The 13,365-nt window shown below is 38.6% G+C and overlaps 1 protein-coding gene across 1 annotated transcript; it reads right to left on the bottom strand.

Annotated features, from left to right (window-relative positions):
- Positions 1-852: 852 nt before the first annotated feature.
- On the bottom strand, positions 853-13,323 carry DNAJC21 (DnaJ (Hsp40) homolog, subfamily C, member 21; the record flags this gene model as incomplete). The annotated part of the gene is made up of 11 exons (XM_009575921.1): positions 853-1,017; positions 1,726-1,801; positions 2,200-2,390; positions 4,386-4,425; positions 5,078-5,236; positions 5,490-5,577; positions 5,934-6,085; positions 7,363-7,667; positions 11,111-11,233; positions 12,139-12,262; positions 13,219-13,323. Coding segments are annotated over 11 exons (1,528 nt in total), but the record flags the coding sequence as incomplete, so codon positions are not given.
- Between the last annotated feature and the right edge of the window lie 42 nt (positions 13,324-13,365).

Genomic DNA, 13,365 nt, shown 5'->3' with positions numbered 1-13,365 from the left:
CTACAGCCCTTCTTCAGGGGCACTGCCTTCTCCAACTGCATTGACAATTCCACTCCAAAATCACGTGTTTGTTATCCCACCTTTCTTTTTTTTTTTTAAAAGTGCTACTCAAGATCAGGTAGATTATGCATTTAAACAGAGGTACAATACCAATTCCCATGTTGTTTTTCATTAGAAATCAGAAGAAACTAAGTTACGTCACTCATTTATTTCTCCCTTCACTTCTGCCAGGAAGGCTCTTCTACAACTTTTTTTCCCCCACACCTGGCAAGGAGGTAGATGTACAAAACCAACAGGAATTGTCAAAACTGATTAACCAGCTTTGTCATCTTTCCTTCCATCTGCTGTTTAATGGAGTCAAGTAATTTGAAAGGGCCCTTGGGGATGGCAGAAAAGCCTCTGTTTTCCCATGTCTTGGTGATGTTTCATGTTTGATATACAATCAAAGCAGCACAGGCCCTCTATTGGCTACACTTACCCTGAGCTAAGCCCTCTCAGAAGAAAAGAGCAACACAAGTGTTAAAATAATTTATTATTTCCTCTGTGTGGGTACTTTATCCGTGCAAGTTTCAACAGGAATGCAAAGTGAGTAGCTTTGAATTACTATTTCCCCACCCCCAATGTGAAAGCTGCTGAGATGGTAGGTCAAATCCAGTCATTAAAGAAAGGCTGATATAACCAAAAGAAAGCACAGGTTCCTTCACAAGGTAACACTCCTTTTGTTGCATCTTCCTTTTTTTCCAAAATTAGGACTTGCCTCCTCTGTTTAACTCCGAACATAGGCAGTGTGCATCTTTCAGTTTTGGGAGAGTTTTTATGTATGATTCTGAAGACTGTCACTGTAACAAAGTTCTATCTGTTTTTACGTTTCTCTTTTTTGTTTCTGGTGTTCACAGCTCCATTTACAGCTGGTGCTTGTGTGGCTTTTGCATGTCCTGTGGCCTTTAGGTGTTCAAACAGTTTATTTCGGGATGGAAATGCACAGTTGCAGGTTACACAGTGGATGGGAACTTCATTCTACAATGAGGGAAAAATCAAAATGCTTCACATTCATATGGAATATGTAATAAATCAATACAAGAAATTGGTGTATGCAGTTTCTCTTAGCCAATGCAATGTGAGTAAGCTGTTGGTTTCTATCACAGATATTCCATTACTGATTAACAATTAAATATACATATTTAAAAAAAAAAAATCACAAATATAACTTCTTGACATTTTAAAGAGTTCTAAGTAGAACCAAGGACAAGAATGGAAGCCTTGCAAATCTAATTCAAGATAAAGAATACTTTTGATCTTGCCTGACTATACACTTACTACTTTGGGCTCTGAGATTTAGTGAATTTAAGGTACCTTAGCTGTAGTTATTACAAGATTTTGCTCTTTCTGGGAAGCATCAATATTGGGAAAGATGCAAATGGTACTGCCCGTCACCTGCCTGATGACAACAGCTCTGTCTTCAGTTGTTTAATTTATTTGAACTGCCTTGGATACAGAGCTTTAGCAACTCTCTCTGAAATTTAATCCTGCTCTTCTCTGCAAGGACAAGAGCTGATGTTCCAGTCTCCTAGCTTCTAACAAAATCACAGGGATAGAAATACCTGCATCAGTAAAAGATAAGCAAAAAAATGAAACAGAATTTGTGGACTGGAGGTGATCAAAAACCAACCTTGTTTGTAATAACATGACCACCAGCTTTTAAATAGCATGAGTAATTTGACATACCATTGTTGGGTGCTCTGAAGATGCCTTAGCAGACTTTTTTGCATCCTTGGCTTTTTTCCCTTTAGGCTTAGTGCTGCTGATAGAGAAAGATAAACCAAGGTCAGTGCACAGGAACATTGAACACTTAGAAGCTTCTGATGGTTTTCAATCATCAATGTCCCTGCTGCTTCCCCCCGTTCTTCCTTCACGCAACACAATGCAAGTGCTTCCAGCAAAAAAAATAAAGCAATTTGATTTATACGATCAACTGTTGATCTCAAGATTCTGCTACTGGTAAGTGATGTGGCAGGGATCTGCAGTCAAATGCCATTTCCACAATAGATCCTAACACTCCTTGTTTAGTATCGTATTTATCCAACTCTGATTTAGTGGAGTAGCCCCCAGTTCACATTGGTGAGTAAATCTAGACTTGTTTGACAGTATCAAACATGACACAGAATGACACAGTGACTGCAATGTTGCAAGTCAGCGCACCTTTTCTCTTCAGTTTTTGCCTCATTCACTTGGCCGACATCTTCTGTAGCACTTGCATCCTCTGACACAGCACATCTTTGGCCATCATTTACCAACTCCTCTGCTGAGCCACTGTCCTTGTCCACGCAGGGCACCTCCTTTTGTTCAACTGTTTCTTCATCAGCACTTTTATCAAAAGAGTCCTCATAAGTCTGTCCAAACAGAAGAAATGCAAGTTAACTACTTTAAGTTCATTAGTGATTATGTTTATAGTATTATACCTCATTTACCTCAAACATGGGTGGGTGGGGAGAACACAAAGCCATGGACCCTCTTAATTTTACTGTGTGTTTTCAGAGAGATTGTAACCTGTAAAACCTTAGTTCTCCTGTTTTGAAAGATGAGGCCACCTGTGATGAAGGGAAGAAAGACCAATAAAACAGCCTCTAAAACTATGGAAGAGGAAAATGAAGGTAGCTTTTAATTATACATCTGCTCTGGCTCCCATTTCCCATTATAAGATAGTGGCTTTGCTTATAGCTTTGCAAAATGTTAATTGTTTAGACTAAAGTCTTCTGTGCCAGACACCTGCATTAGGACACTTAAGCCAAAATAACTGAGCTGATTTTCCCTTCCTAACATTATTTTTTTCCCTTCCTAACATTTTTCCCTTCCTAACATTAGAAATTTTTTTTTTTCCCTTCCTAACATTAGAAACACTGGCAGCCTTTTCCACGTACCAGAAGACAGAGTAGACTTCAATACATGCAGTTGGCAAAAGATCAGCCCCTGAGCACGTCTGCAGCAAAACAGCTCAGCTCCTAAAAGCAGGATAATGAATTTGATCTAACACTACAGTAATGCAACTCTGTCACCTCTAGTATCTTGCAGAGTCTCAGCTACCTGGAAAAACTTGGCTAATCTATCTACCTTCAGGAAAAGAAAACAAAAACCATAGTGATTCCCCGCACTCTGTAAAGCTTGGTAGAGGATGGAGGTTATGTCTCCAGAAGAATCTCTCTGCACAAGATTCCACCTCGTGCTACACGGGAGTGGCATCTACTGCCTGGGCTGCAGAAGACCTCGTGACCAAACTGATAGAAGAGAGACACAGCGCCTATATGCAACCTATACAGTGAGAACAAGACCTTCTGATTTCAAACTGAGGAGGCAAGAGTTGAACAGGAGCCTGGTGGACTGCATGGAAACAAGAAGGTCAAGCCAATACTGACTTGGACTATGCAATAGCAGCCAAAGAGAAGCAAGAAAAATTCAGTTGCTTGAAAGTCTCACAGAAGCTTCTTGAGGATGAGAGAGAATGATGGTGTGGGAGAGGGCAGAGAAGGTGAACACGTAATAGGAGAGTAGAGGGGTTAGGTTGGGGGTAGACACAAGACCATCTTGGGAAAGGATAGAAGAGGCAGGACCTGGTACAGATAGCTCACTTGGACAAGGCTAGGATTGAGGCAGTAAGTAGAGAAGAGGTGAGACTTGAAAAGGATCAAGCTTGAGGAAGGGAGACAGAAGTTTGCTCACTATGGCACTCCTGCCATTCAAGCCTGAAACAGCTTGCAGTTCTTGAATTTCACCCTGCTGCTGTCAGCACAGATCGGTCATATCATGCACAGACTCAGATCCTGGAGTACAACAGATTGGCATTACTCGTGTTTACAATTCAAGTGAAAGGTGGAATGGTTATGTTCGTTCCAACAACTACAGTGTCAGTAGGATGCCAACAACGTGTTACTTTTCCCCGCCTTTCCCCCTCCCACAAGTTAGAGATTAACAAACAATACATTATAGCAATTCTAGCAACCAAAGCAGAAAACGACCACCAAACAATTGAGCTGCTAATGCACTAAGGCCATTACTGGTCTTTCTGATCAACTCCTTGCATTCTCCCTATCTGCCTGTTTCCATCTGTTTTCCTTGCACTTCAGGCGGTACCCTTTTTAGAGCCAGAATCACATTTATTATTCTGCACAAACAGAACAAAGTGAGGTCTATGAGATTATTATCATAAAATATGATCATCGTAAGTGTAATAAAAATTATTTTGCAGTCAAAGAAGAATTAAAAATATCTAAAAACAGTCTTCAAGTTCTGTAGAATTTCAAGTTCTCTCATTTTTCAGGACAAAAAGAAGTTAAGTTAGGAGATAACAAAACTGGGTTGTAAAGTTCCCTGAGTATCATATGACTACATACCATCATTGTTTTCTGTTTCTTCCTCTGCTTCTTTGAGAGTCTGTAAAGATAAGAATTTAAAATTACCTCTTTTCAAGAAAAAAAACACAAACGAGTACAACTTCTAAAAAGGTACCAAGTTATATTTTTGCTTGTCCTCTTAACATATTAGGAAGACAGTAGCCACAAATAGAAAATTACTCATGCCTGAAATGAAAACAACAGTTCTCCTAAACTACTCATAGCATTTAGTAAAACATTTATTCTGCTCAGACTGAATTTGAAGATACTAGTGAGATAGTTGGTATTATGCTTTGGCCATTCAAAAAATGAAGTTGTGCAACTTACTTCATCAGTTCTGATTTTAATCACACTCACTTTCTATGCATGCCAGCATCCAACTGACAAGAAGTACCAAAAATCAATAAACACTGACCCTGTGCAAGTTCCCCTGTTTGAAAAATAACAATCAGTACTTTTCCTTAACATGTAACTTTAAGAAGCAGAGAAAATATGAGACTATTATCCTACAATATTTGAATCCAGTCATACTAAGGCATGCATTTTACTGGAACTCTGATGCTAAGAAATATTTTAAATTGCACAATACTATGAGTTCCAACACAACTATAAATCATCAGAAGCTCCCTTTGAGGGCCTCCAAGACTTATTAAATCATTAGTCACAATAAAATTAAAACCAATTTAAAGTACTTCTGCTTGGGCACATCTTCTGTTTCTTCCTCCTCTTTGGTATGTACTCCATTTGCATCATCCAAAGACACAGGAAATTTCCCTTCTTCTTCTTCCAGTTGCTGTCGTAACAGTGCTACCATCTCTCGATGCTTCTTTGATTTTTCGTGATTCTTCATGCTATGAAGACCAGCAGATCATTACTGCAGGTAGCTCTGAGCAAACATTGTTATATTTATAAATTACATATAAATATATATATAAAAATTAATAACAGGCCCAATATCCATCACTACTAAGTATGGAAAATTCTGCCCTGACAGTGTCTCTACTGGAGACACTGACGACACTGACCGTTATGTGAAGTTAAAAAGTCTTTAAAATGCATTTTTAAAAAAGTTAAAACCCAATATCCCCAACCACAAGCACTTACGCTTTCTCAGTTTTTAACAACTTGTCACAAGCAGGGCAGTACAGGCCATCAACAAACTCAGCTTCTTCAGTCTCATCATTCAGTTTGTCTGAAGACATCAGCGGGGATCAGAGAGACAGACAGATGAGCGATTTTTGAGTAAGCTATTCTTAAAGCCCCAACAAATAGTCACAACACTGACATTCAACTTCTTCATTATTACTGACATGCAGACAGATCAAGACTATCTCACCAAATCATACATTAGCATAAATTATCAAGCTGTAGCTTGATGTCTTCTCATGTTCAATGGAAAACACCAGAGAGGACCAGACTCTAGCCTGGCACACCTCAGCTGTAGGCAGGGAGTTGCACTAGTCAGACCTGTGAATCTGGGGCTTTAAGTGCAGTGAGCCAATACTCAGGCTGACGACTCACTATAGATCACTCCCCCACACCCCATACCTTCGATGCCTTTTGTCTCCTGTTCTTCTAATTCATCTTCATCATCTGATCCATCTCCAAATTCCTTTTCATATTGTGCCTCCATCTCTTGCAACTCTTTCTCCAGATCTGACATAGTTATCCAGCTCTGCTCTTTATACTGCTCAGCAAGCCTTTAAGAAGAATAATACAGTAACTTCTACATTGCGTTCATGAGAGGGGAATTACAGTATTATTTAAAAGATAACTTGTTCTTCTCTGGTATTTTAGAAGAAAAGTCCTGAACATGACGATGGAGCAAACAATTGTCTGTAGGACCTAAAAATCTGAACAGTTAATTTGTGATGTCAATGGGCATATCTATGCTGCAAGTAAACAAGTATTAACGTAGGTGGGTCCTGCTTGAATTTCAGGCAGGGAATGGTATGCAGCACGGTCGATATCAAGCTGACAGCAGGAAAGGCAGCTCAATCCTCAAAAGCAGTACAGCTGCTTTTACCGGCTGCAAGATCCAAACCCACAAACAGTACAGGACCACAAAAGCCACAAGCACATTACTCCTCAACTCTGCGCTATGGGAATGTACCAGCTCAGTTTTCCAAATCTAAGTGTCACCCAAGTTACTAATTGGTGCAGAGTACAGCTGAATTTTGCTCCAGCTCACTCCTGGACTCAGAATTATCAAGCCATTTGTCAGTAAATGCATAACTCTGCTTCATTGTCCCTTTAGGGAAAAAAAAAATATACAAAAAAATAAATAAATTGTACATAATATATTCCATATATGTTAATTATTATCACATAATTTTAATCAATATGCAATTGTTTTGCAAGTGCACTTTTATTAAGAATTTAAGCCCCTTCCTCCCATTTGCAGGCAAAAAGCTCTTCAGTTGGAAGAATAAATCGTGCTTACACTCAGGAGATTGCCTCTTCCTTCTATTTGATTTGGGAAAATAAAAGCATCCAAAAAAATGCATTTAGTCCAAAGAAAGGGTCCTTTCTGAAGAGTTAAAAGGAAAAGCAAAACTAAGTTAATTTTTCCCACTTTCTTTTTAGCAGGTACAGTTCCAAGGCAGATGAATCTGATCTAAGTCCAGGTTTTCACAGTCCTGTTCTCCCTCATTCCAAAACATACATTCTTTTTTTCTTTAAAGGAACAATGATAACTATTAAATCTTACTTCCCCAGGTAAGTAAAAGCACACTGGATTCTGTGCTACTACAGTCAGTTACCTGCAGCACACAGGTAACTATTCCCTGGTTATCTTAGATCTCTAAATGTCAGTACAATGCAGAGACACTCAAGGTTTAAAAAGCTCAGACTTGAGACCAAAACCAATACATAAAATTGCACTAGTAGAGTCTATCTACTATTAGAATCTAACTCCATATGGTATCCTCATGGATAGTTTCTCCAAGTTTAAAAGATTTGTTTCACATTTACATACTTGGCTTGTTTGAGCTTCTGCTGCCTCCGAAATTCCTCTGCTTTCCTAGTTTTTTCTGCATTTTGTTCTTCTACAAGTTTTCTGTGAGCCTGTACTCTCTTATCCCTTTTACGAATAAAGGCTACTAGCTGACGGACCAGTTCGCTCCTCTCTTTCCTTGCTTTATCTCTCGTTTTCTTGTTCTCTTTTTCCATAGCTCGTTTCTCCCAGCGGTTTGAGGCTTGTCGTGTGTCATATTCTTCTTTCCAAGCAAAGTTCTTCTGAGTACAGAAACTCTGCCAATATGCATAGAAAGGGTGGACTACCTGTAAGAAAAAAAAAATTTAAACAAGTCATTTGTTTACAGGGGGAGACAAAAACCATAACAAATAATTCAGGACTTTTGTAGCAGTTTTGTTGTCTTCTATACAGGCCATAGTTTTCCATCAGAGTATAACTAAATTATATGAAGGCTTAGAGAAACCTCTAATATCATCCTTAAAATTTCAAACCATGCCAAATCAACAACCTTGACTAAACTATTCCAAACTGCAACTTCTAAAAAATATCCCTTTGCAGGATTGGATCATGCTGACACTAGTGCCCAGTTACTTAGCTGTGCTGTACTTTTCCTGTCAAACTGAAAAGCACAACCAGAATCAGATATGCTGTCTGCAAGCAGGCATATCACGTATTGCCTAAGAACCACCACACTAAATTACATCAAAGGTCTGCCATACATTTCCAACAGCAGCCAATGACCAGCACAAAAAGAGCAATAAAACAAACACATGTACGTAATGCTATTTCTTCCCTGTATATTCTCCCTGCTTCCAGAGCAAGACAGAAATTAATAGCCCTTGACAGATTTTTCTTTCATGAGTTTGTTTAACATTTCTTTTATTAACCCACATAAATTGTTGTCATATACAATAGCACGGAGCTGTGACTTGCACAGTTTATCAAGGGGCTATGTGAAGATGCACTTACTCCTGTTTTGTTAGCGAATTATATGACTGCAGATTAAAATGATGCCCTTTAGCTCTCATTACAAGAAACAGTAAATGATCTTTCCTTATTCTATTTCCTTTTACTATTCATGAGTAAATGCTGGATTAATAAAATGGCATAATCATTATATTTTGTTTTGTTCTCTACTCCTCTCCAAATAATTACTAACCTTCTGCATTTTGTATATTCAGGAAACAAGATATACTTAAACTCCCTTCTTACATTACTTGCCCCATTAAGCTGCCTTTTTACTACTTACTCCTACATGCTCTACTGTTTATATGTTGGAATACCTCGCAGAAGTATTTAACCTAACAGTTTAATATTTCTTCTTCTAGTATCTCCTCTTCTCCTTCTTCTGCCATTGGTATTCACATGGACTACAACTACCAACACCTCAACACTAATTTCTAATGGCCTATCTACACGCAAAGGTTCATGGCTGTGGCCTCTGGCAGGTAAGTCACTACAGTTTTTCTCTGCTATCACAAAAACCCAGCTCTATAATAACCAATAAATACTCATATTTAATCCAATAATCTAAGTGAGATTATACTCCCTATCTCAGATTTCTGCTTCAGAAGGGGCCACCTTCTGTGCAAAAGGATGCATGGCTATCCGCTGATGACAGGGATCATCCTCCCCTTCACCAGCTGTATGAGCTGCATGACTTTCCTCCTCTTCAGCAGCTACCCAAAATACAAGCACATCTCTGACATTCTCCAGAAGACTGTACAGTAGCTCTTGCTGAACTCCCAGGTGGATTTTGGTTTGCCTACTACTTACACTTGGAGCTGATCGCTTTTGTTTCTGCATCTAATTGACCTACAAGTCTCTTCCCATGAAGTCTTGTGAAGTCACAGACTTAAGAATATCCTCCCTGGCTGCCTCTCAAGCTTCTTGTGAATTAACTCAGCAGACTGAACCAGCAACCATTCACATCACAGATTCTGAAGCCTCTGTAGAGTTTTTGTAGCTCCCTTCTAAAACTCTTCTCCCTTTTCCCACGATAGTCCCACTGAGCAGAAAAGTGGGCACTGCAATGCTGGAATCCTCTGACAGTGTAATCTCTTTGTCTGAATATAAGATAACAGGGATAAAGACTTTCCCATTTAACTGAGACTATTTCCCATAAAATACCCCTATGAATCCCTTTATTAAAAAAAAAAGGAAAAAAAAAGGAAAAAAAAGGAAAAAAAAGGAAAAAAAAGGAAAAAAAAGGAAAAAAAAGGAAAAAAAAGGAAAAAAAAGGAAAAAAAAGGAAAAAAAAGGAAAAAAAAGGAAAAAAAAGGAAAAAAAAGGAAAAAAAAGGAAAAAAAAGGAAAAAAAAGGAAAAAAAAGGAAAAAAAAGGAAAAAAAAGGAAAAAAAAGGAAAAAAAAGGAAAAAAAAGGAAAAAAAAGGAAAAAAAAGGAAAAAAAAGGAAAAAAAAGGAAAAAAAAGGAAAAAAAAGGGAAAAAAAAAAGGAAACAAAAAAAGGAAGAAAAAAAAGGAAGAAAAAAAAAAAAAAAGGTGAGCATTCTGCTTCCAGAACAGCGTGAACAAGGCAGATGTCAAAGCATGCTGGTGCTGGAATTCCAGCCATTTTTGCAGTTATTAATTGACAGCATAAATGCTATTTTGGGTCCATACTCATATCTATCCCATGGCCTCAAAACAAGCAGTTTCCAAAAGATGTTTCAAGATAACTCCATTAAAAGACAGATTTTAGCAGCTTCAGAGACACTAAATATTCTCTCCCTGAGAACGATTTCCATTTGTTAAGCCATCCTGTAATTTTACCTGACATTCAAACACCCATTCTGACACTTCTTAGTGATTCAAATCTTACACAGTGATCTGTAACTTTGTTTCCAACTCCAGCCAAGTTTTGTCCCAGAGAAGTAACTCATTTTTAAGGTATGTATCAATTTAAATTTCATAAATAATTAGATATACCTACAATTCTACTAAAAGTGAAGGGAGAAGTAGCAGACTAGGAGCAACATCTGAGTACACTGATATTTTGCAGTTATTCTCGGTGGAAAGTGCTATTACTTTACTATTTAATTTCAACACAGGAATACCAATAGCGTTAAAAAAAAATTCTGACAGAATAAAACAAATAGTTGGCAAACCAGATGACAAAGAATTCAGGTGTCCCACACACATTTGCTTTTGTTGTTTCCCAGAGGAAACCATGCAATATTTTGGAAATTAGATCTTACTACAGATTAATTGTAGATGACAAGAGTATCACAGTGGGAGCTCACATTGCAGGTGAACCACCCCATCTCCCATTTTCTAAAGGCTGTGTTATGCAGTAAGTGCTATGCAGTTTTCCTAAATGAGGCAAGACACTAGGTGTTATTTAAAAAAAAAAAAAATTATCTCAATATCCCTTTCTGTAACGTAAGTTGCATTAAAACACTGGTGAACTATTCTCATCAGGAAGCAAAGAAAACATCTGTTCTTTTGATTTATAGGCCTTGCACTACACTTAAGCTTCATTGGCATAATTGATGGTTAGCCCTGTGAAGTGTTTGTCTGACAACTTACCCTAAAAGCCTGGCTAATAATACAGTCCAACAGGAAATACTGATTTTAATTCACCTAAATATTATGAATCAGAACACAAGCACTTCCTTTATAGTAATGGTCTACAGTAGTAGAAAAGTCAGCAGATACATGGTTTTGTATTCACCTCGGAGATCAGCAGGAGCCTTTCCTTTGATTTCAGTGTGGGACAAAGTAATGACTTAACTGTACACTTGCTCTTACCGTATCGTAGTCACTTTGGGAATATCCAAACATAGGGAATTCTTCAGTATCTTCCTGGGTCATATATTCCATCTCTTCTTTTGCAATCTTTTCAAAAACTTGTCGATAGACTGTAAAGAATCCCTGAAATAAAAAAGAAAAAAAGTCTGACTCATTTTGCATGGCTCAATAATAGATGTACAAATGCTCAGCTACAGTAGTGTATTTTAGAGAAATATTACAATTCTGCAACAGCAACTCAAAATCAGGGTAAAGGCCTTGTAAGCACTTGCTGTAGATAGCAAGACCCTTCTGTTTAACACAGTTCCCATTCTCTCACATTCCTTTTATTTCCAACTCCTTCATGTAGTCTCTGTCTCTCTCACACATCAAGCACCTGTATTCAAATCTAAAAAAAAAAAAGTTTCAGCATGCTGGAGATGTTGATAAGTTTCTGGTTACACAGGATCAAGTTCTGAGGAAGTTCCAAATATACAATTCACCATTAAGCATCCTATCTCTTTGTAAATTAAGATGTTACTACCTCACTCCTAGTATAGTAACACAAAGACAGAAAAGGATTTTGTCTGGCAGAGTTTTTTCTCATCACCTGGAGCTTTTTAAGTTATGATGAGTATCTTAAAATCCAACAGGGAATTCAATTATATGAAGCACACTTTCCCCAAGGACTGTTGTTGTATTGCCTTTTTTTAGTTTGAAGCACGCTAGCTTTTTAAAGACATTTCTGAATAAACAGATGGTATTGCAAAGCACTGGAATGCTTCACTATATAATGTAAATAAATAATATACACACACTCTGTAGCTATACAATACAGTTGGAAATCATGACTAAGTAATTGTTGGACAATAAGCAGGAATTAAAGCTTCCCTAAGTGACCAGCATTAAGTTTTATCTTAGAAAGATTTGTGTGAGCATTATTACTAGCGGTGCTCAACAATTTCACACATAGCTTTTCAACACAAAGCAAATGTCAACACTTTTCATGAAATTTAAATTGATTCATTAAAAATGAACTAATTCATTACCTTTTCATCATCTCCATATCCAGAGTAACAGCTAACAGTGAAGTAGCGCAGCAGATCTAAACTATCATCTTGATAGTCTCCATCAACTCCTCCTTTCAGCAGAGCCTCCCTGTGATTATCATACCTAGCAAAAATTCACAATGTCAAGGATGTAGAGAGACAGTGCTAGTAATCTAACACAGTACATGTATCACCTCAATGTATAGCTTAGCCCAGTGTCTGGAATTTGTGTCTCATATCCAAAGTCTTCAGAGAGGAAAAAAGACAGGCTCAGTAAATATTCTCTCTTGACCTTTAGTTTACTTTATCTGCAATATCTATAGCAGCAATTTCTTAATGGGCAGCTAGCAAACACATTTAAGCAAGAGGCTTCAATAAGCTTTCAGAAATGGGTAGGACATTATTTAAACCATCCAATACATACACACAAAAAAACCCAAATCACACATTAGCATATAAAAAATGAAAAACTGTACTTTCCTTTCAAGAAGGACAAACTTAGTACAGGTGTTTTTGGCTGCATAATCTGGTAGATGCTGCAGCCCATTTGAAAAACAAGCTACACAGAACATTTAAAGTAGCAACGTCTTAAAAAAGAGATGCGTGTGCTATTTCAAATTAGGACTGTTACAGAAACACGACACTATGTATGCCATTAAGGCTTACCATCCGCAGCAATCAATAGCATACTGAACACCTGCATGCACTCAGCGTGGTTCTGGCTCTTCCCCGCTAAGGCAGGAGGCCTGTGACCAGTGGGATACCCACGCTAACGTGCACGCTGCCTCCTGCTCTGGGAGGCAGAAACAGAGCCAACGCTGGCGTGTCCCCAGAGCACCCTTCAGCGCCCAGCCCAACGCTGGCGCCCGAAACACTGCGCGGAAGGTGGGGGTGCGCAGCTGGGTCTCCCCAGGAGGCTGCACCTTGCGTGGCTCCCAACTCTTCCACAAAGCGGCTGCCCCTGCCACAGAGGCCCGTGCTGACTTGCAGCAAGGCCCAGTGAGAAGTAAATTCAAAGTCCCGGCTGAGAGAGAATTTTAAAAGTCTTTTCCAGGCCGCTACCAGACAAACACTGCTCACCAGGCTCTTTCCTGGGGGTCGCTGAGAACGTCATACGCTGCCTGGATTAACTTGAACTGTTCCGCTGCTTCCTCCGCGTTCTCTAGGTTTTTATCTGCAAGACAGCTTAATGAAATTGTAAACGATTCAACGCGCGACGGCAGCACC

Source organism: Fulmarus glacialis, unplaced genomic scaffold (genome assembly GCF_000690835.1).
Source record: "Fulmarus glacialis isolate BGI_N327 unplaced genomic scaffold, ASM69083v1 scaffold42844, whole genome shotgun sequence".
Lineage (NCBI taxonomy): Eukaryota > Metazoa > Chordata > Aves > Procellariiformes > Procellariidae > Fulmarus > Fulmarus glacialis.
Note: the sequence above shows the minus strand (reverse complement) of the source record. Positions and strands in the feature narration are given on the sequence as shown.